Raw genomic sequence first — 24,933 nt, forward strand, 5'->3', positions numbered from 1 at the left:
AATTTTTGACCTTAATTATTAATAATAATAATAACAAATTATGTTAATATTTGAGATAAATGGGAATTAATATTAATTCCAGTGATAATCATGATTGTATATACTATCACAAATTCACATGTTTGATTAACGAAGAATGAAATGTACATTTTTAAACATTCTTCTTGTTGCTGTTTAGCATCTTTATATTTTAGGTAATTTTAAATATTAAATTCATGTATTTTTTTATCACTGCACATTCATTTTCTTTATTCAATGCGCTAAGCTATACTTAAATAATATTAGGCTGATTATTTTATATGAAATACAATAAAAATAAGCTGCATTTACTTAAATAATAGTAACTAATACAACGTACGTATATCGAGCACCAAAAAAATATTCAAATACACTGCAGAATAATAATGAAATAATCTCATTTAAGAGGAAGATTTAATGTAAGTAATCCTCTCTCTTACGCGAACAAACAGTTTAACGGCCGGACGTAATACGGTCATGATAACAACAAGCAGCAAAATGATAATACTGAAATAGCGCATATTGTCACCCCCTTTCCACCATCCAGAGTACAGTCCCAGAATAATGGTCATCACTCCGAGGACAAATGTAACTAGACCTGCAGCGATGTGAACAAACTTAATATACAATGGTGCGATAAACTTTTTGAACTTCATACTATACTTGGCGGAAATTCCTCCGCTCGCTGCACCCAGAGCCAGAATATAAGCTGACAGTCCGAAACTAGCATGGAGAGTTGCAAAGTGAGGTTTGTCTAAGAGAAATTTGTTGATGACTATTGCCAGAAAGCCAATAGTAAGTATGACGAGAGCTAAAGATTGCAATATCCAATGGCGAGTGGTACGGTTCTTTACTGGCATCCATTCAGTCGCCATATCTCCCGGACTCATAGAATTCACAGCTACTGTCATCAGTAGAAGCCACTAAAAACAAATATTATTTGTAAATAGTTTGACGACGGTGATTTACAATGAACAAGTTCATCATCATCATTCCCTTTCCGCACCTAATCACCAATCACAGCGTATCTTGATCATTTTTGTTACATGAATGTAAGATGATCAGTCTTACACTTCACGTACCAGTCCCGAGACTATGAAATATTTTTATTGTAAAAACACCCTTTTAAATAAATATTTCATATCAACCATGTCGGGAATCGAACCCGAGACCTTTTGCATGGTAGGCAAACGCGCTGACCATTACACCGCGAGACCGACATGATGAACAAGTTACATTCAGTTATACCTACATAAATAGGGGTTTAATAAAATAAAAATTTAATCAAATTTAACCAACAATGTCATATGTATGTACGAAACTAGAGATAAGAAATATATAAAAATTACCAATGATGAGAAAAACAGAGTCTCAAAACTCATTGCTCAAGGAATTTATACGGTGAAAAAGAAATGGAAAGCTTTGAAATATTTAAAAAAAAATATGTGGTCTCGATAAATTTTGAAATAAAATTTTAATGTTATTAAATATATGTTTTTATTAGTTCCTAAGATGTCATAAACTTACTTAATAAAACATAAATAAACAAATACTGGACCTAACACAGAATATTCATCATTTTCTGGTAAAATAATAAATTAATTCTAGATCTTTAAAACTAGGTACTAGAAATTCTTGGTCAAAATTAGAATTTTTAAACTTTTACTCAAAAAACTTTAATTGTATATTTTTTTCTATTAGTAAAATTAACAAAATAATATTTTACAGAGAATGAAATCCATTTAAGCAGATAAATATTAGATATAAATGATAAATAGATTTATATGCAAATTATTATTTTTTAATTGAAATTGGTATTGTGTTATTTACGTGTTTATAATAAAATATTGATGTGGGTGTTATGTTACCCGTAACATAAGAATTATATTGACATTTAACCAAAACGTTAGTTTGAATAGGTTAAATATAAGAATAAACATAATTTAATCGTACATTATGCATTACTTTCGGTACACTTTTTAACATATGGTAAGGAATATATTCGAGAAATTGGTGATTTTACTTACGCCGATTGTCATGCATGTCGGGTGGAATGAAAACAGTGTAACGCCGTCCATAAAACATAAATAAATTATGTACGCTGTAAATACTAAACATCCAACATTGTTGACGATATTTAAATAATTCATTTTTGCGTTAGATGGAGGATTTACGAGCCGTGAGTTTTCGGAAGAATCGCCTCTTGCCACCTCGTCCAAATCTTGACCGCTCTCTTCTTCCAAGCAATCCATTTGATTTTGTTTAAAACGTCACGTCACGAGATAACAACAAAAACTTTATATCGTACGTCAATGTCAAATTAGAATTCAACATTCAACATGTGTGGGAATGTGCGAGCAACTAGTGGCTAGTGACATATCGATCGTTTACCGACGGTAGGCACCACATAGTACCTACTTTTTAAGTAGGAACTACGAACCCTTTTTATAATACAACAATAAAAATAAATTTATTTAAAGGCAATGTTGTTAAGGGGAATATTTGTTTTGACTTTATAATAAATTATATACTTTCATTGATTGACAAATGGTATTGAAATTCGTTTTGGAGAAAGGACTATAATATTAAATTTGTCTCTTTTAAAAAAAATCTGCACTCCAGTTTCCGAAAAGTCTAGGTCTTATTTTTCATTAATCTGTCCAGACATTTATGATGTTTAGAGTTGATACCGATACCTACTATGTACGTTTTCTATCTCGAACGACATTCTTAGGTGGCTCAGGGCTTTAGAGTTTAGGGGTGCTTAGACTGCCAGAGGTCTTTTCTTTTCCTTAATTTATTTATCATACGATTCCGAATTTATCGGTCTACAGAAAACTCTAGTTTGAAAAATAAAGCTAAGCTAATAGTATTAGGTCAATATTATAAATGGCGTTGTTTGTACTAGCTTGGCCTTTTTCGATTTTTTACAGTTTCTATTATACAAACACAAAAAATCAAGCCAACGTAAAATATTTTATTATTTAAAAATATTATCATTGTAGTTTGGTGTAGGTAATAAATCATATTCTTTAATTTTTAAATAAATCAGATCTCCACGCCTTTTGTTCCAAACAAAAAAATCTGTGAATATCGGAGGTTGTGTTTATTCCTTAGAGTAATAGTACGCCATTAGTAGAGTCCCCCATATGGACAAAAAACATTATATGATTATTAACCACGAAGTTAGCTACAGTTTATAGCAATACAATGGGGTACTCAGGTCTGATCAAACCAAAAGCGCCCATTGCACCAACAGAAAACCAAACCAAAATTTTGGAATGCTTTTGTTCTATGCAATACAGCAAAAAGGCTTTTCTTTAAACGGTTGCGAATTCTAACGTGTACATCAATTATTGGTGTAACGCGAGGCTTTCATTTGGGACCATTACTGATACTGATATGACGTGTCGGTTCATGTATTTGATGGAGTTATTATAATTTTATTAGCTGATGACCTAAAAAATTCACACATATTACTTGTTTGACAATTAAGAAGTTTAATGCTGTAGAAAGTTGGATAGAAAAATGTTTTCTTATACGTGGTAAAAATTAGAGCATTTAATTGTACTGCGAAGTTTCTTGAAAACGTATGAAAAAAAATATAAAAATGAACCATTTCGAACTACTTCGCAAGATCAACCAATGATAGTTGTGATAGATTTCCGGTTTCCAGGAAGCCAACTTACCAATCAGCAGAATTCACCGACTAGAACTTATGACGTCACAGGTGGAGTAATTTAAAAATTACAAAACTTTCAAAAATTAAAAATATTGATGACTGTGTCAGACTCCAAGAAGACATAAATGCATTTCATACTTGGTGCAAAACTAATAACATGGAACTTAACATCGATAAATGCAAAATTATTTCATACCATAAATGTAAACATCCTTTTATTTTTGATTATAAACTTAATGGCCAAGTTCTTTCGATTGTCACCTCTATAAGAGATCTTGGAGTGATCCTAGATAATAAACTAACTTTTCTGGAACACTTTGATAATATAGTAAACAGATCCTTAAAAATTTTAGGCTTTATTAATAGAACTACGTCTGATTTCCAAAGTATGCTTACACTTAAAACACTTTATTGCTCTTTAGTTCGCCCTATTCTTGAATATGCATCTGTAATCTGGTCCCCTCATTATGCTGTTCATATCAAGCGCCTTGAATCAGTTCAACATCGTTTTATAAGAAAAATTGCATGGAAGATGGGATTGGAAAGAGGAGACTATTCATATTCTGATATGGAGAGGTTTTTAAGCATATCAAGTCTTGAAAAACGCAGATGCATTGCAGATATAATCTGCATGTATAAAATTATGAACTGTCTCATTGATGCCCCTGAAATTTTGCAAAAGATTCTTTTTAACGTTCCCACCCGTAGACTAAGAAATAATGAAATGCTTTTCCTCGGTCACTACAGGACCAATTATGGTGCACAGTCGCCTTTGCCCAGAATGATCAGGCGGGTGAACGATCATCAAGATCTTGATTATTATGGTGTAAGGATGTCTTTCTTTACAAATCAGCTAAAGAATCTGTATAGTTAGCCTATGCTTTTTACTTAATCTAAAAAATCTATCATCTGTCTTTGCTGCTTATTTCTGTTCCTTATATTTTTTTATTCCTTTGTAAAAATTTCTTTTAATTGTAATGTTTATAATGGACTTTGTCCGTAAATAAATAAATAAATAAATAAATAAATAAAAATCCTATAGCTGATAATATCATTTTTCTGGTTTAGTTTAATAGTCTCTAATTAACAAAAAAAAATATTTTTTTTGAAAAACCAATGAACCTCATCATAACGTTTTCGAGTCAAATCTAGAAAAATCAGGTAAATGATGTAGGTAATCAAAATTATTTCATTTTATTTTTGGATAAGTGTCATTTTCCAAATTTTTGGATAAGTGTCATTTTACTCGTATATCGTTTCACAAAAATGGGTCTCACGTTTGATCAATGTACATATTAACAATACAGCCATAAAATGTCTTGGTTAAAACCAGTATTATAAAATATTAGGAACAGTAAAATATTAAAATAAATCAAAATGTTGTTTGGCTCATGTTGGAAAGAATTTAGAATATAATTCCGCAGTTTGCTCTCCTTTTTACAAGTCTCACCAGCATCATCAGATCAGAAAAAATCATTGTAATTAATTTATTTATATCATAATTTAAAAACATATCTAGAAGAAAGACAATTAGTGATTTGGTTATTTTATATTATTTTTTAATGGCTGGTTGAACACCCTCGCTTTATTCGAGTTTTATAAATTTTAATGTTCCTATAACTTGTACACGATAAACACAGACAGCATTATTTAATATTTACAAATTTTTTTTTTTTTTTTTTTTTTAATTTATTTGGAAGTTCAACAAGAATACATACAATACATACATTTTTCAAGTGAGCATAACTAACGTTCTTTACATATATTCTCAATTACAGAACTTCAACATCTTTCATAAATTATATAAAATAAGAGTGTAAATTCAATTTAAGTAATGGTAAAGATTAAGTTTAGTGAAATGTAAAAATAAAGAAAGATTTTTTTTTTTTTTAAAGAAAAGAAAAGAGAAATTAAAAACATATAAGATATAATAAAAAAAGACCAAAATTAATTTACATACACAAAACTATGGATTAGGCATTTGATCTAAGATACATAGTAATGTTTTTTTTATAACTATTTGCTCTATCATGATAAATGTCAATGCTAACTTTTTTTTCCATTTTGTTATAGAGTCTTAACATACTTGCAAGAGGGTTAAAATGTGCCATATTGTTTGTAAAAATTGGAAGGTAAAATGTATTAGGTGATCTAAGGCGCCTACGGGGAACGTACAATGACACACTTTGAACACAAAACACTGAATCAACATTATTGTGAATTATATTATACAAGTACATCATATCTATAATTTGTCTCCTAGTTTCTAACTTTTCAATTTTAAAATACTCCAAGCGCTCTTCATAACATTGAAGTATTCTGCCCATGTTACACTTAAACGACAAAGAACGAAGAAATTTTTTCTGTACAGTTTCAATTATATTTTTATAAATCACATAATGAGGTGACCAAACAATACTTCCAAATTCCAACTTACTACGTACAAGAGAATTATACAAACAAATTATTGATGCTGCATTTCTAAATGGCTTGGATATTCTGTGTATGAAGCCCAGCATTTGTAAAGATTTCTCTTTAACAATATTGAAATGATTGGAAAAAGTTAAACGTGAGTCAAATGTGATTCCAAGATCTCGGATTGTGCTTACTGAGTTGAGGTCAATATTATTAATGCTATAAGTAAAACAGTTTTGAGTTCTTTTTCTTGTAAACGTTATTTGATAGCATTTTTTAACATTAAGGTGCATATCATTCAGTTTACACCATTCACTTAAGGAATCAAGATCTTTTTGAAGCATTGCGTGATCATCTGTTGATTCAATTTTACGAAATATTTTCAAGTCATCAGCATAGAAAAGATAATTACACTCTAAGAGGGAGCCAAGATCGTTTATAAAAATTAAAAATAATAATGGTCCAAGATTAGAGCCCTGCGGCACACCAGATGTTACAGTTAAAGGTGATGATTCAAATTTATTTATGCATACAATTTGGGTTCTGTTTTTCAAATAAGATATCATCCAATTTAGAAGATCGCCATGTATACCGATTGCTTCCAACTTTTGTATCAATATATGGTGGTTAACTTTATCAAAGGCCTTCTGGAAATCTGTATACACAGCATCCACCTGACATTTTTTATTAAATGATGAACAAATATAGTCACAATATTCCAGAAGGTTAGAATTAATAGATCTTTTAGGAAGAAAACCGTGTTGTTTGGGACAAATTAATGGCTTAACATATTCCAGAACAACTTTATAGATTAACGATTCAAAAACTTTGGCAAAACATGAAAGAATACAAATAGGTCTGTAATTCGTGACAGACGATTTATCCCCAGATTTATGGATGGGGGTCACATTAGCAATCTTCCACAGATCAGGAAAAATACATTCATTAAGAGATTTATTAAATATCATGTACAATGGTTTGCTTAATTCATTACTGCAGTTTTTTAAAAACATACTTGGTATCTGGTCAGGCCCTGGACCCTTATTAATATCCAAATTTTTTAGAGAAATTTTGATTACATCTTCGTTAATTTTTAAATCAGATAGGTTAAATTGGTAGTATCTATCATTTGATACTTTGGATGTATTTGATACATTCTGAACAATGTTTGATTTACTGAAAACAGAGGCAAAATAATTCGAGAACATTTCAGCTACGGCAATTCCATCACTGGCGCGTTCATTTTCATATATCATAACTTTTGGAATACAGTTAGTAGCACGCTGTGTTTTAGAAAATGACCAGAATACCTTCATATTGTCTACTAAGCCTTCCTCAACAGATTTAATATGAGTTCTATAGCATTTCTTTTGCAAAGCTTTGGATCTTTTTCTTAGGATGGAGAATGCCTCATAATCCAGTGGATTATTGTATTTTTTCGCCCTCGTCCGCATTTTATGTTTTTCTTTTAAAACCTTAATTAATGGTTTACTAAACCATTGTGGATAATTACAATTTGATTTACTATTTTTAAATGGGGCGTGTCTATTTATTATTTCCCATAAAATGTTGTAGAAAATCAAGACCATATCATTTGTATTATGTTCTCCAAACTTCATCTTCCAGTCTTCAGATGATATGTCTTGACGGCAGAGTTCGTAATTACATTTTTTAAAGTTGTATTTGAAAGTTTCGCAATTTTCATTCAATAATTGAGTATTCTCAATTTCAAATGAAATTTCGATTGCTGGATGATGCTGATCAATTGCTACAAGACCGTCGACTGGAAAAACTTTTAAATTATTTTTATCAGAGAAAACTAGATCCAATATTCGACCATTATGATTGCATTGATAATGAGGAACTTCAGCCCTACGGGAAAATGAATATAAAAAATGTTTTCTTACTCGTGATAAGAATTAAAACATTTAATTGTATTATGAAAGTTCTGGAAAATGTACGAAAAAATTATTAAAAATGATTTTAATAAAATGCACTACTTTAATACGTCACTGGTTCTCATGATCACGTGCTTATAATAGCCAATAAATCATAACGTTATAATGTAGTTATGGCGACCGGTGAGAGATTTCCGGTTTCCGGCGTAGCCATTTTTTCGATACCAGCAACTAGTGATGGGAATAATCGAAATACTTAGATAATCGAAATACAAGCATTCGAGACATGCAAATAATCGAATGCAAACATCGAATTAATCGATTTTTTTTTTTAATGCGTGAAATGTCAGAAAACGGCCAAAAAAAAAAAAAAAAAACCTGCTGACATTTATTTGAAGCATTGAGAGGAGGAGGGATAAACATGTACACTTGTAATAACAAAGTATATCAAAATAATAAATAATAATGAGGAATTCAGCCCTACAGGAAATTAAGTATAAAACATGTTTAGGAGCAATAAACGGTGCATTCAAATTTCATGAGAATATATTAAAAAATTGTTTTAATAAAAACGAATATTTAATTTTATTAATTATAGCGCTTTATAAAACTATTTTTTTTTTTTAATTAAAAAGACTGAACTTCCTTATTAATTTGGTACGTTTTTACTTTGGTACGTATTTAATTTGGTACAGTTTTGTCATTTTTAAATTTCATTACTCCGCGTTATATTTCATCAAAATATTTTTTTTCATACATTTGCAAGAAACTTCGCCTAACCTTACCGCGCATGGTAAAACTTTTTTTAAATTCAATTTCCCGTAGCACCGTACTTCCTCATTATACAATACACAATATATTTTTATTTTAAACATTCCTCAATATAATAGCTAGGTAGCTAATGGAAACAAAATCCCCCACTTTAGACGGCTGACATCGGGGATTCCCATAGCAATGGGAATTCCATAATACGTAACATTTTATCTGTACAATTTTACTTCTATTGTTAATTGTTATAATTCGTCTGTTTGGTCTAGCTCATTCGAGTGGTTCAAGTCGGTTCGCAAAATATTTTTCCTAAATCAAAATGATGAGGTCAGGGAAAAAAAGGTCGGTCGTGTGGGAGTTTTTTAAGTTTTCTGATGATAAAAAACATTGTGTGTGTAATTTGTGTAAAACGTACATAAAGTATTTTGGTAATACAACTAATTTAAATGTGCACATAAAATGTAAACATCCTATTCAATTGAATAGGGCATTAGCAATAACGATTGAGCCGGAAAATATCAACGTCGAGGTTCAAGCCTCCACATCTCGAGCACAAGGGAATATAGATGTTCCATCTACGTCAGGAGCATCAGCATCAATGTGTGCTTCATCCGCGCCTTCACAGCCAAAACGCGTTCGACAAGTTAGGCTTATGGCACAGTACGAGTCAACGGAGTTACCACAATCGGAAATGGATGCAATAGACAAAGCCGTTGTCCAAATGATAGTAACGGACTACCAACCATTGTCTATAGTTGAAGATGTTGGTTTTCGCAATCTTCTCAAAAAGCTAAATCCACGGTATACACTTCCGAGTAGGAAAATACTTTCAACAAAAATGTTGCCTGAAATGTACGATAACATTAAACAAATATTAAAAACTATGCTGAAAGACGTTGAACATATAGCAATAACTACAGATATGTGGACATCCGACAGTACCAAGGCATATATAACGGTTACATGTCATTTTATTTATCAAGACAAATTATTCGCTCCAGCCATTGCCACGAAAGAAGTGCGGGATCAGCACAGTGGAGAAAATATTGCGTCCATTATTTCTTGCATTTTGAAAGAATGGGATATATTAAATAAAGTTTTTGTTGTCGTTTCGGATAATGCAGCAAATATGAAAAATGCTGTAACAGTTCACTTAAAAAAAAGACATCATCCCTGCGTAGCTCACACCTTAAATTTAAGTGTAAAGGAAGCAATAGAGTCAGTGGTTCAAGTAACAGCTACTTTAAAAAAATGCAGGTCACTCGTTGGGTATTTTAAACATAGTGTGTTAGCATCAGAAAAATTGAGGGAAATTCAGGAGCAGATGAATTTACCTCAATTAAAAATAAAGCAAGACGTGTCCACGCGGTGGAATTCTACCTTATTTATGTTAGAGCGGCTTCTTCAGGTGAAACTTCCTCTTTCAGCAGCATTGTCTTCTCTTCCACAATCATCTAATTTAGATGCCGATGATTGGTTATTAATTTCTGATATAACGCCAATATTAAAGCCACTAGACAGCATCACGTCACAATTGTCAGGAGAAAAATATCCCACGATGTCGATGATTATACCACTAATTCGAGGACTTCAACTCACACTTAGAAATAGAAGCTCTACTACGGAGAGCGGGAGACTATTGCGATTTAAATTAACTGAAATTATTTCAAGGCGAATTGGCAATTTAGAAAATGATAAAGTGGTAGCAAAATCAACATTCCTGGATCCCAGATTTAAGAAAACCGCTTTTGGATCAGAAGACAATGCCAATAATGCCCAGAGATGGGTCACAGAGGAATTGTCAACTCTGATCAATTCTTCCAGACATGCAATTGAAATAGATCCAGAGCCAGTAAGTGAGATAATGGATGTAGAATTAGATGATGTTTGGTCACACTTTGACGCAAAAATTTCCGAAAAACAATCAACTGTCACTCCCGTTTCTACGAGTACCAATATGATTAAACAGTTTATAGACTTGCCCCATCTACAGCGTTCAAATAACCCTTTACCATTTTGTCAGACCCACGCAAAATCTTTGATGGAAATATATAAATTGCAAAAAAAATATTTGTGCTTACCGGCAACATCTGTACCTTCTGAAAGAGTTTTTTCCAAAGCAGGACAACTTACAAATTTACGGCGAAATCGTTTATTGCCAAAAAATCTGGATTTCTTAATTTTTTTAAATAGTAACGATAATTTAATTGAGTAAAAATATTATGTATATGTGTATAAAAAAACATTTTATGAATGACAAAAAAAAAAACATTGTCTACTTTAAAACAATATTATAATATTACTACAATATTTTTAAGTGAATAAGTGATAATTTTAACAAAGGTGTCGTGTTAAAACCATGTTGGAACTTGTATTTTTTTTAAATCAGCATTCAAACATTTGTATCAATTTTTGGAATCAATTAAAAGTTGTAAATGTTTACCTACATCCTTATCAGGTTAGTCCCTTTATATTATAAATATTAAATATGAACCCATAGCAACAATTTATTTAACATTACATATTTGAATTTTAATGAACATGAGTGATATTTTACACCTCCGAAAAATTATTAAAATTGATTACCATTGCTTTAGAAATGTCATGTCCAAATTTATATCTCGATTGTCTTGAAATGTCAAGTCCGAAATCATATTTCGATTGTCTCGAAATGTCAAGATCGAAATCATATTTCGATTGTCTCGAAATGTCAAGATCGAAATCATATTTCGATTGTCTCGAAATCTCAAGTCCGAAATCATATTTCGATTGTCTCGAAATGTCAAGATCGAAATCATATTTCGATTGTCTCGAAATGTCAAGATCGAAATCATATTTCGATTGTCTCGAAATGTCAAGATCGAAATCATATTTCGATTGTCTCGAAATGTCAAGATCGAAATCATATTTCGATTGTCTCGAAATGTCAAGATCGAAATCATATCTCGATTGTCTCGAAATGTCAAGATCGAATGAATTCATTCGAGATATCTCGATTATTTTTCCGATTAGTACGAGTGAACTCGATTAGTTTTAAGCATTTCGAAATGTCTCGATCTTTTTAATAATCGAATATTTCGATTATTTTAATTCGATTCTTCCCACCATTACCAGCAACGTTAGCGTGTTTTTGTTTTGACTTGACAGCCGGTGCTTTGACATAACTTTGTTTACATCTGATGTTTTCGGTCTTGATTCGCCTGCCGTGTTTGTGTTTGTTATTTTTTCATTGTGCTTTCAACGTTTTAAACGAAAAACGGTTTAAAAATTAGAATTACGTATTCTAAACATACATACATATATAATATAATTTCCATAACCATTTTTTTTAAATGACGGAAAGTGGATTTGTCGAGGCGAGATCCGATAACCTGCCAAAAATTGATTCGATAATGATGGCCGAGTATTTTTGTAACAATAAGGATTTTATAAGTGCAGAAATTAAAGGAGTTAAAGCAGCAAGGTTTGTTTGTTTCATTACTTTTTCCCGTAATATATTTTATCACGTCGATGTAGTTTCATCTATTTTGTAAGTTAATATTCAATAAACTTCAAAATGTTTACTCACATTATTTATTAATGATTTATTTCCGAAGTAATAAATAGTTCAAAGTTCTTTTATTTGTCTAAGGAATATAATGGAAACCAGATATGTTTTCATGAAGACTTCAACTTAACATTAAAATAAATATTTTTATTGGTGTTTTAGATTCATAAATAGTTCAAAATCGATTTTTGCTTTTTATTTTTTCAATGTTAATCTTCAAATTACTATTGAAAGTTTTTATGAAAATATTCATTCCTTTAAATTTTTTTTATTTTAATAATTTTCTTTAAAAATGTCGGCCTCGTGGTGTAATGGTCAACGCGTTTGCCTACCATGCAAGAGGTCTCGGGTTCAATTCCTGACATGGTTGATATGAAATATTTATTTAAAAGGGCGTTTTCACACTAGAATATTTCATAGTCTCTGGACTGGTACCTGAGGCGTAATACTGATCATCTTACCTTCATGTAACAAAAATGATCAAAATAAGTTGCGATCAATGCAGTGACCTATGCACCATAAGGTGCGGAAGGGGGATGATGATGATGAATTTTTTTTTCAAAGCTGTTTAACATTGAAAAAAGTAAAATAATATCTTTAATATTTCACACATAAATGATAGTAATGTGAGTATTTATTTTTCAGATCAACAAGAGAGAGCTACGGTGATAATGCTGTTGGTTATGTCCAGCTGAGGCGTTCAGGAGGTGTTTGCAGTGTAAAAGCAAAAATAACTCCCGAACATAAAGTGCGCAGCCAAGGCTATGGAGTTACATTGGTCTGCAATGAAAATGATGGAAAAATAGAATCCGTCAAGTGTGAAGGCTGTGCTGCAAGCCAAGGTGGTTGTAAACACGCTATTGCCTTTCTCACATGGATGCACCGACGAAGTGAGGAGCCGGCAACTACATCCACAAAGTGCTACTGGACCAAGTCAGTTTTATCGAAAATTGGAACAACAATAAAATTCGTAAAGGCCAAAGATTTTACAAAAAATGTACCCAGTCAATCATCAAAAACCATTCCCGTTGGAAAGTTTTTAAATGCTTTTTTAAAAAAATCTGCAGAGTTAGGTGTTACTGACACCCAACTCACTAAATACTATAGTGACATAAGTCCTACTAGGCTACTGTCGCTCTGGCATTTAACTTTGAAGTCCCGAGAAGAGGGAATCGGAATTCCTGGAGTTCTCAATTTTTTCCGTTCTAAGATGAGCTCAACACAATGCCAAGAAGCCGCAGAAGCCACAAAAGAGCAAGCAAATAGTGGCCTCTGGTCTGAGCTTCGGTATGGAAGGATAACGGCATCCAAGGCAAACGAAGCTGCACATTGCCACACATTCGACGGTACCCTTGTTGAAAGAATCCTCGGTGGCATATCGATTAAAGATACCAAGGCAATGAAAAGAGGCAGAGACTTGGAAGCTGAGGTTATCGGCGTTTTAAGTAAAATGCTAAATAAACGAATGAAGAAAATTGGCATTTTGCTAAACGGAGAGTGTCCGCTACTCGGTGCATCTCCAGATGCAATAGCGGATGATTTTGTTGTGGAGGTGAAGTGCCCAATCAACGAGGATACTTTTAAAACATATACTAGAGGTCAGAAGCCAGCTAACAAATACTTAGCGCAGATACAACTACAGATGCATTTTGCCAAGAAAACTTCCGGAATATTTTGTATAGCTCATCCTGACTTTGAGAAAACCAAAAACATCACTACATTGACTGTAGAGTATGACAAAATATTTTGTGAGGATTTGATAAAAAAATGCAATACATTTTGGTTTAACGCCATTTACCCCAAAATAAAATAAATGTGTACATGTACTGTTTTTAACAAAAATCTTTTCCCGCATTATAATCACTTATTATTCATATTGTTGAGGACTTCCCAGCAAGACACTACCCCTGTGATCCAGCGAACTTCCTGGCTGTGGTTCCTGAATCATAAGAATATCCGACTGGCATAGATGTAGACTCTAAATTCTATTTTGTTTTTCTCATTTTTGTTTCCTGCTAAATAATAATATAAATTACTTATATTTTGCTTCTTACTGTATTTATGGATGTTTTAATTTATTTAACTTTCCTATTTAACGTTACTTAATTCTTTACCGTGCTTTAATAAAAAAAAAATTGTCCTGTTTCTTGTTTTATTTGTATAATTTACTAAGTGTTGTTTTAGTTTATTTCACTTTTAAGTATATTAAAATACTGATTTACTTTTTACACCGTTTGTCTTATTTACTTTTTACTACACACATTTGTTATTTTGTATACATTTGACACTGTTGAAAAATGAGTAATTAAAAAACTCGGGAAAATTATGTATATATTTGAAGAATAAAAAGTAGTGCATATGTTTTGTATTTTTTTTTTACTGTTGAATATTATCTTAAAATATGTTTTACCTACTTGCATACATATACATAATATTAAAAATGTTGGCCAGTACGGCAAACCAGGCAATGATGTATAAAAACTTAATGTGAAGATACAGAACTATTTGTTTAGATTTATTTTTTAACCAACAGTGCCTCAAACATAGCTTAGTTCCGAAATATGTTAACGTAAAAATTAAACTCAATGGTGTGTCATCAATGAGAGCACTAAAAAGTGATCGAACAACTTGGATTGCTAACACCTTAGATAAGGGGAAAAAACCCCTGCTCCAAGTTTCACTGATTAATTTGTTTATTTTTGTTTAAATTCTATGACATTGTGAACAATATTCTGTGTTTACTATATTAGTTTTATATCACCCGTCGATGGGAGGAGTGCTCTCCCGAAACTGTAGTAGTGTTCTTGTAAAAGAATAAAAATTGTGTAACACTAATAACAAAGTTTTATTTTCATAATAATTTAAAATAGACACTTATTTTTTTATATTTAATAACTAATCCATGGTTTCAATAAATAGTTTTTAAAAAAATATTGTTGGAATATAACAAAATGCGCTTTAAAAAAAGAATATATTTATTAAAATAAAACGTATCATTAAATATGAGTACATGTTTTTGGTCACTAGAAATTATTATAGAACACATTTTTCATGAAGGTGTATTTGAAAAGATGCTTTTTTTTATTATTATGTAATGGGTAATATGTACATAGACAAAGAGAACAACTATGTGATGACCTATTAGGTTACAAGTCTATTATAGTATGAAAATTGGTTTGAGAGAAAAGAATATACTTTGTAAATACACATGCATGTAAAGAAAAATAATAACTTTGCAATAACATATCAGGTTACACGTCTACTGTGAAAACAGGTTTGAGATAAGATAATGTACTTTGTATATACAAGCACATGTAAATAAAGATAATAACTATTCAATAACATATCAGTTTACACATCTAGTATGAAAACTGGTTTGAGAGAAGATAATGTACTTTGTATATACAGGCACGTGTAGAGAAAGATAATAACTATGCAATAACATATCAGGTTACACATCTAGTATAAAAACAGGTTTGAGAGAAAAGAGTGTACTTTGTATATGTGTAAAGAAAGATAATAAGTATGCAATATCAGGTTACACATTTAGTATGAAAACAGGTTTGATAGAAAATAACGTACTTTGTATATACAGGCACATGTAAAGAAAGATAATAAGTATGCAATAACATATCAGTTTACACATCTAGTATGAAAACTGGTTTGAGAGAAGAGAATGTACTTTGTATATACAGGCACGTCTAGAGAAAGATAATAACTATGCAATAACATATCAGGTTACACATCTAGTATAAAAACAGGTTTGAGAGAAAAGAATGTACTTTGTATATGTGTAAAGAAAGATAATAAGTATGCAATATCAGGTTACACATTTAGTATGAAAACAGGTTTGATAGAAAATAACGTACTTTGTATATACAGGCACATGTAAAGAAAGATAATAAGTATGCAATGACTATCAGTTTACACATCTAGTATGAAAACTGGTTTGAGAGAAAAGAATGTACTTTGTATATACAGGCGCGTGTAAAGAAAGATAATAAGTATGCAATATCAGGTTACACATTTAGTATGAAAACAGGTTTGATAGAAAATAACGTACTTTGTATATACAGGCACATGTAAAGAAAGATAATAAGTATGCAATGACATATCAGTTTACACATCTAGTATGAAAACTGGTTTGAGAGAAAAGAACGTACTTTGTATATACAGGCACATGTAAAGAAAGATAATAAGTATGCAATAACATATCAGGTTACACATCTAGTATGAAAACAGGTTTGAGAGAAAATAACGTACTTTGTATCTACAGGTACATTTACAGAAAGAAAATAACTATACAATAACATATCAGATTATAAGTCTAGAATAAAAAAAGGTTTGAAACGGATTTGATTGAAAACATGTGTAGAAACATAATGACATACAGGTTATAAGTACCCTGATAAAAGTCAGTTGGTCAGAAAAAATAAACAGTACACAATGGAAAAAATATAAGAAAAATAATCAGAATAAAAATGCAAAACTACAAGTTTAGGCCTTCAAACCTATGTAAATATAAAAAATATTACATTTTGATGAGTGCATCATGAATGTTAATGATGCCAGAAGCAATAAGAATTAGATTATCTATTGTGTGTATTTGGTGATTGTCAATTCTAGCATGAGGTAACAACATTTTGAACTCTCGTAGCCTTCCTATCACTCGTTCTACGTGAATTCTTAATGCAGCTATTCTCTTGCTTTCCATAACTTCTTCGGCGGTGGGTTTTGTGCTGGTTACAACACTAGGAGGCCTCACAAGCTCGCAACCCTTGGCATACAAGGCCCCAGAAATATTTTTAAACCCTCTGTCAGCCATAATTTTCATTCCCGGTGTTAATAAATCTAAGTAACCGCAATCTTGAATGATTAAACTATCAGAGGCCCGCCCTCCGTAACCAGTTGAAACATAGTTGACTAATCCATCGGCTGTACACGAGATTAGATACTTCATGGTATTACAGCCTTTGTATTCTGACCATGTTAAAGACTGATTCAAAGAATCAGTCGGTTTTTCAATTTCTATTTCCAAACAGTCTATTATGCATGTGATGTCGGAATATCTATATCTAAAAGCTTCTGGTATAAAATGCTTTAAAGTATGTTTTTCAGGCCACACAATAAGTTGCTTTAAACAAGCGGATAATGGATATAAACAATCATTAAAAATACTACAAATACTAGATGAAGATAAGCCAAAATGCATGCCTAAAATTGCGTATGAATCATTTAAGCGCAGCTTCTTTAGAGTTATCAAAATATTTCTATAAGATAAAGGAACAGTTTCTTGCAGAACAGAAATAAGATAGTAAGACTTTTTCGGTATACCTAAACATAGTTTTGGTTCCCTCAGAACAGACATTAAAATTCCCGTTAACATAGTGGCTTTATATTCTTCTACATCTATTTCTGATGCTAAATAATCTGTGTCAGATGTATATACTGAAAACTCTTTTTCTTCTAATGAAACATCACTGCCAGAAGATTGCAGGAGAAGGTGTTGCGGTTTTTTCGGTGAATACATTATATTCTCGCTTCTAACTTTAGTCGGAGAACATAAAAGTGACGTTAGTTTGGAAACTGTATTAGTTCCCAAGCTTTGGCAACGCACTTTGATATTTGCTTGCACCGCTTTGTCACATACAGAACTGACAGTAGAGTTTGGCGGGTGGTCTAGTGTATGCAGTTCATAGATCCGTTGCATATTATCAGCGGAGGTATGCTGATGCTGAGGGGTTTCCGTGTGTGTAACGATAGCCGAGCGCTGACTTCCAAGTATGTGCGGGGATATATCTATTTTTGAACGTGAACTAGTTGAAGGCAGTAAAATATCATCAACGTTGAAAGGAGCGGATTCTGCAAATAAATTGATACGAGTTGATTCTGGAGGCGTATTTTGTAATATTCCAGCTTTTTTATGCTGCCATTTAAATACATGTGGAACAACCTCTTTCTTGAGTCGCATTTTATTTCCAGTTATCTTATGCGAAATTAAATTCTCTACATCTTCATCAAGCTGAAAAAAAAAAACACTTTTTATATTGGCATTATCTTTGTGAAAAATTATTAAAATAATTAAGATTATAATAGTCAAAATATGTTAAATATCTTCTTCATAATTTGTTTTGCATTGTTTTAAAAAGTTTCTAAGTTTAGAGGTTATGTTTCTTCTCAAACTAATTGAATAGATGAATTATAAACTTGTAAATAAAGCATTCGCATTCCTAACGATATTTAAAAAGGTTAAAACAAATTATTACGTTTTCATAACAAAAATAATAAAGGTGAGGTAATAATTATTTTTTAAACTATAAAAAACTTCAAAAGAACGTTCATGTTATGGTATAGGTACTTAAAATATAATCAAACTTACATTAAAGTGGTCTCCACATACATAAATAACGGACTTAGTTTCTTCTTTTTTGTATTTTCCGTGAAACTTTATAGCGCTAAACCATTTCCTTCTTCTGTCGCCGTCACGCGGACACATAAAAAATAGTTTTGTATTTTTTGACGTGTTTCTGCACTTTAAAACTGCACATGCTTTCGAAGGCATATTTAAATACAATCACAAATAAGGACACAGAATAAAATCTAATCGAAAAATCGAAATTTACTAAGCAGTTAACTCAACAAAGAGCGAATCAATTATGACAGTATTTAATATGTTTAGATTGTTTAGTTTGTGATTATAATAAATTCTACGGGGTCTACCTTTTAAACGTCAGCAATAAAAATAAACTGTATGTCGTTCTAACAAACTTGTCCGATCATGTCAAACAATGTCGTTAAACTCATGCAAACGGCGGTTCGAAAAGTAAATGTCACTTAAACCCCTATTTTCTTTGCTTCTTGTCAGTTACGTTCTTCGTTCAAATGTGTGTTTTGATCACTAGCCGACTAGAACCTGTGACGTCACACGCGGAGTAATTTAGAAGTTTTTGTGGGAATTTTCAAAATCACAAAACTTAAAAAAATCATAGCGATGGTATTAGGATACTCAAAAAAAAAAAAAAAATATTTTTAGCTTAGTTTAATAATTCACTAACAAAAAAAAATTTAAAAAAAAACGACTGAACTTCCTCATTAAATTGATAAACGTTACAGATACATGCAAAGTCAACCAAAATTAATGATTTTGGGCTAGTATAATTTGTAGGACAGAGAAAATTATTATTACCTGAAGCATCTGATACCCATTTAATTTCAGGTATGTTAAAATCGCCCAGAATGATGCATTGTGAATTTGATTTACGTTGAAGACATCTGTACTGAAGCTTTTGAAAGCAGCTATTATAGTTAGAGATATTTAAATTTGGAGGAATATATGCTACACAAAGATAAATACTAAAGTTTGAAGTAATATTCGATTTGATTTCCACCCAAATGTCTTCATTTTCACTTTCAAATGTTTTATTTCTATTGGACACTAGCTTTTTCGAGACTGCTATCAAAACTCCTCCACCTTGCCTTGAAGTAGAACTTGATGTTTCGCGATCTCTTCTGAAGACAGCATATCGCCGGTCAAATATTTCTTCACTAAATATTGTTGAGTTAAGCCAAGTTTCCGTCAAGCAGATTATGTCATAGTTATTATTTAAAACCTCTTGATGAAAATTTTCGGTTTTGGTCTTCATGCCTCTTGTATTTTGATAATATATATTTAACGAAGTGAAAAGAATTTTATTTGTTCAATTTCATGTACATTTGTTGCATAAGAAATAAGAAGAGAAATCACCTATAAATTAACTAATAGTATTTAGACAATCTAAACTCTTAATTAAAATAGCTGGAGATGTATCATTCCGTCGAACAAAAATACGACCGTTTCGTGTCCACACATATTTGATTTTTTTCTCCTTTGCTTTAATCCTCGTAGCTGCGTGGAGGGTTTTGTTTGAAGGAGAAAGATGTTCACTAATATATATAGGAAATTTTGTTCCTCCAATTCCAACGTGCGAAGTATTTATTTTATCTCCTGGGTTTTCCCGGTTAAACTTCATAACACCACCAAGCAGGGCGTCCCTACATTTAGTGCTAGATAGCTTTACGATGACTGAACGAGGTCTATCACTACTTTTGTTTGATTTAGACACCCTAAAGCATGAAAGTATGTCAGAATCATTTAATTTCATTCTGACAGTCCTTCCCAGTTGAGTCACCAAATCAATAAGGTTTTCATTTTTATTTTCCGGAATACACTGCATTTCGATATTATGTTCTCTTGACTGTTGTTCCATCTGTGAGACACGAAAATTTAGCTCTTTGACTGTTGTCACTAGTTCATTATTAACGGTTTTCAGGGAGTTGTTTTCGCCTTCTAGATTTGTGACCTTAAGTAGTAAGTCATCATATTTTGATGACAGGAAAGAGATAGTTTCCAATATTTTATCATTCTGATTGAGAATTTTTTCTAGTTTACAATCAATATCCATATTTTTTTTTCCAGAAGATGTTACGCTTTTCTCCTTAAAGGATTCTGTAAAAACTATTGGAGATTTACTGGTACTAGATCGTGGATCATCTATCTTACACTCGTCACATTTCCAGTTGGCTCGATATATTTTAGACATTTTTTTAAACATTTCTGTTGTCGTTCCCACGCATTTGGGATGTACAGTTAGATAACATCGTGCACATTTTAGAGCTTTAACGGGACTTACCGATTGAACACACTTGCTACAGTTCATTTCGTATTTAAAAAATAAAGAAGCAACTTAAAAATTGTCTATGATTCCTCAGATATAAATATGCACAATTGTGTAAAAGGTCTATGGTTTTGAGTCTACTATTGGTTATGGTAAAATTTTTGTCTCTGGTTATATTCGACCAATGAGCGTTAGAATTATGTCTACCAATTGACAGTTCAAAGTTACAACAATACTCTAGCACTAATAATTATCATATCATTCACTCAATTACATAAACTTTGCAATGAATTAATCTGTATTTGATATGATTTTCTTTTTCTGTTCAATATCATTTAATAAAATAAATATTTATTGGGTCATTCAGCCGTTTTGTGTTAGAGTCCAATCGGACTAATGATTTTATAATATTTAATAATAATGATTTTTAATTTTTGTTTTTTTGTCCACATGTATTTGATTATTTTGTATATCATATCACTTTACCATTTAGAAATCTGTGTACCTGTGTACTCATGTAACGATGTAATCATTTAAAAAAATGTAATAGCCGGCAGAGAGCGTTTAAATTTATAAAAATATTCATTTCAAACAGAAAATCTACAATGAACAATAAAATTTGTGGTTTTCCTACATAAAATATAAAGTTAATTTTTTATAATAAAATTAATCCAGTGAAATGTTATGCCGTATAGCAGCTAGACCGTAAAAGTTTTCTTTTTAGGGAGTGCATGCCTGTTGGTTTAAAAATAAAAATAAAAAACAAATTGTCTTTCTAGGTAAATAAAATTCGTGTTTCCTAAAATGTTCATGTATTGGTAACTATGCACTAGGGCTAGGGGGCCGAGAGGGTATTTTTAATGAAACTAATAAAAGTAATAGAACAACGACACAAAAATATACTATTTATTTCCTCAAACAGTATATCAAATATTTATACAATTAATTTGATACTGGGAATCCATACTTCATAATTTTTTTATTGATCGAAGGAACGATATGTGGGTTTTAGAAACAAAAACATATTTCACAAATACAGCGAGCACTTCAAATTGAAATAAAATCATTTAAGTTTAATATTGTACAATGAAAAATCAAATAAAATAATTTTCATTCTTTTCTTGACATCAAGTAAGTAATTTCCATTGAGGGGGGAGGGTCCATATACATTTTTTACAATAATTAATAACAATTTTCGAAAACCTACACTTTAAATCCTTAATTGTTTTTGGAAAACTTACAGATATATTTTTTCAATTCTAAAATTTAAATCATTTTAAAGATTATTTTTTCATACGCTCAGCGTCAATACATCGATATTTTTTTGTGTAAATATATTATAATACAATGGATAACTGCAACACGTGGGGTTTTATAGCACACAATAATTAATGCATTTGAAATACACTCTTCTTAATCTTCACTTCACAAGAAATTTAAATTGATACAAGTAGTGTATTTTACAAAAATACTTTCAAATGGTATACAGACATAAAATAAATAATTGTATATATTTTTGATCACAAAAAATATATTTTATGGAGTAAAATATTTATAAATCTTCATTTCAAACTTTATATTTTTAATTTAATTTAATAATTCATATTTTTTTTACAGCATAGTTTTTAAGAAATATTTATAACCTAAAAAATTGCACTCCCATTTGGTGAATGAATAATAGAGAAAGCTTATATTTTCCTTCATAATTGTAGGTTTGTATCGTATATATTGTTTTTACATTCAAAACAAAATATTATTTAGCAAAATGACCAACCCAGCTTCGCTGTAAGGCATCTGTAATTTTAAGAATGTTTGAGAATTCGTTAGTAAGTACTTAAGCATCATAGACACGGTTACAATCTTTCGATTTGCTCATCCATATATAAATTTAAATAAAATACATGCCCTATAGAGTAAATATTTTTAAAAGTAGTGACACGAAAACGTACCCATAGTTACCAAGTGGTGTTTATACACCAGGGCTGCATTCAACGTGCATGAATACGCTCAGAAAAATTAAAGGATACTCATTTTTGGTACATAAAAAAAGTTTGTATTTTAACATTAGCAATTAACATTCGTTTTTGATAGATCCTAATCAGGTTCTTTCCTAAAATTCCTTATAATTTCTACCCATTTACTTCTTTTCACTGGATTTTTAGGAACGAAAAGATAATATAAACTCACGTTTATTATATTTAAAAAACATATTGTTATCAGTGCATCACTGTAATCAAGAAAAGCTTCGCAATAGGGAAATATCACGTTTTTTTTTTTTAAAAAAAAAAGTAATAAAGGTTTTTAAAATACTGTCCAGTAAAAAAAAAATTTTTTGCTAATTATTAGTAGCATAAAAAATACTTATTAATTTGTGATTTTGAATTCCCGCAAAAACGGTGATTCCATTGGCCACGCCCCTAATACGTCACAATTCATGTTTATTTGTTCCTGCCATCGAAATTTGTGTGGAACAATTTCATGAATCTTGACGTCACAACAACCAAGGTCAAACACATCGCGTTTTTCTACTAACATATTTTTATTGAATTTCTTTTTTACATTTATGTATGAAAACATTTCTCTACAATATCCATATTGATTTTGAAAATACAATTAATTATTCTTAATCCATTTCATATATTTTTATCGCTAATCGTAGTATGTGATATTTCCCTATTGCGCTGTTTGGCATAGTTTCATGTTCACAAAAAATATCATTTTTATTGGAATATTAATAGTTTTAAGCCTTAATATTTACCAAAAAAAATTACACAATCCTTTTTACAATGTTTATCCGAAAGATTTTAACACGTTTTTATGACACAAGTAGGCATTTTCGTTTCGATTCTAAACGTCACGCCCCGCTAGCAGTCGAAGAATGACTAAATACGCGTTGGGCATGACTGAGCGTTTGGGCACAAGTCAAGTCGTCAAGTGTCATAAATTTTTTAGGGCTCAGGGCATGTCCTATGTATTATTATGTAAATGTCTATAGGTATCGGTTCGACCCGGGTGACTTATACATTTTGCGCAAGATTATGTAGATTTGTAAATCATTAATTAGGCAATGGAGGTAGGTACGCATAAATTGCGATAAATGTGCATCATCTGCCACCACATCAAATACAGCGAATCGAATTTATAGTTTTAGTCCAAAAAAATATTATTGTTTATGAAATCAAACATAATGATTTCATTTTCAGACAGCCTCTGTGGTGAATCGGAGCCTTTTTTATGCCCAAAGATTCAGAAATCAATTCCAATAATATTGGGTGTTTAACGCTGTATTTCATCATAAAAAAATATACTCGTAATAATAATTATAATTTTTTTTTCGTTAAAATGTTTGTAATTTTGCTTCGCACAAAAAAAAAATGTTTACAACAAATCTGTCTTATACAAAATAATTTAACTGATATTTATTCAAAATAATTTTTGGTATTACAGTATTTTTCAAATACATTATCATATTTCATAATTTAGGGTAAAATAATGGAGATATTGCGTTTTTTTCGCCTAATAAACAATCGGTGTTCTATATTACGAGTATTATTTAGTAACTAATATTTTTTAGGTTTTAGATTTTCTTCTCAACTTAAAATGGTAAGATGTATTGAAATACTTTGTCAAAAACGATTTCCACTGTACTTGTTTTATTTTTCACGTATTTAATTTTCTTAACAGTTAGACCCTTTCTAGAAAAATTGGGAAAGTATTTTATTCCAGAAATTATTATCTGAAATTTAATGTAATACACAAGTAATGTGTAAAAGTTTTATAAAAAAATACCAAGGACGAAAAAATAACAGACATGAATAGATAAAAAAAATATGTGTATATTAAAAATGGTTATAAATCTTCCCTTTTCTACTAACTCAAATAGTGAACTTTCTGTCAAATATAATAAGCTCTCATAGATAAACATTAAATATGTATATAAAATTGTTACAT

At 30.9% G+C, this 24,933-nt stretch overlaps 4 protein-coding genes across 4 annotated transcripts; 2 read left to right on the top strand and 2 right to left on the bottom strand.

Moving 5' to 3' along the window:
- Positions 1–220: 220 nt before the first annotated feature.
- Positions 221–2,369, bottom strand: LOC148282020 (transmembrane reductase CYB561D2-like). Its single transcript, XM_088225730.1, has 2 exons — positions 2,046–2,369; positions 221–941 (listed from the first exon to the last, which is right to left on the bottom strand). Exons 1-2 carry the CDS (start codon positions 2,268–2,270, stop codon positions 420–422), a joined length of 747 nt encoding a protein of 248 aa, XP_088081856.1. The 5' UTR covers positions 2,271–2,369; the 3' UTR covers positions 221–419.
- Positions 2,370–7,499: 5,130 nt separating this feature from the next.
- On the top strand, positions 7,500–10,996 carry LOC148282021 (E3 SUMO-protein ligase ZBED1-like). Its single transcript, XM_088225703.1, has one exon. It carries the CDS (start codon positions 9,101–9,103, stop codon positions 10,994–10,996), a length of 1,896 nt encoding a protein of 631 aa, XP_088081829.1. The 5' UTR covers positions 7,500–9,100.
- Positions 10,997–11,914: 918 nt separating this feature from the next.
- LOC148282022 (uncharacterized) lies at positions 11,915–15,170 on the top strand. The gene is made up of 2 exons (XM_088225716.1): positions 11,915–12,244; positions 12,974–15,170. Exons 1-2 carry the CDS (start codon positions 12,114–12,116, stop codon positions 14,139–14,141), a joined length of 1,299 nt encoding a protein of 432 aa, XP_088081842.1. The 5' UTR covers positions 11,915–12,113; the 3' UTR covers positions 14,142–15,170.
- A 113-nt stretch (positions 15,171–15,283) lies between these two features.
- LOC148282023 (uncharacterized) lies at positions 15,284–19,424 on the bottom strand. Its single transcript, XM_088225714.1, has 2 exons — positions 18,708–19,424; positions 15,284–18,350 (listed from the first exon to the last, which is right to left on the bottom strand). Exons 1-2 carry the CDS (start codon positions 18,888–18,890, stop codon positions 16,860–16,862), a joined length of 1,674 nt encoding a protein of 557 aa, XP_088081840.1. The 5' UTR covers positions 18,891–19,424; the 3' UTR covers positions 15,284–16,859.
- Positions 19,425–24,933: the final 5,509 nt, after the last annotated feature.

Source organism: Micrasema longulum, unplaced genomic scaffold (genome assembly GCF_059751315.1).
Source record: "Micrasema longulum isolate JH-2025_06_02 unplaced genomic scaffold, ASM5975131v1 h1tg000383l, whole genome shotgun sequence".
Lineage (NCBI taxonomy): Eukaryota > Metazoa > Arthropoda > Insecta > Trichoptera > Brachycentridae > Micrasema > Micrasema longulum.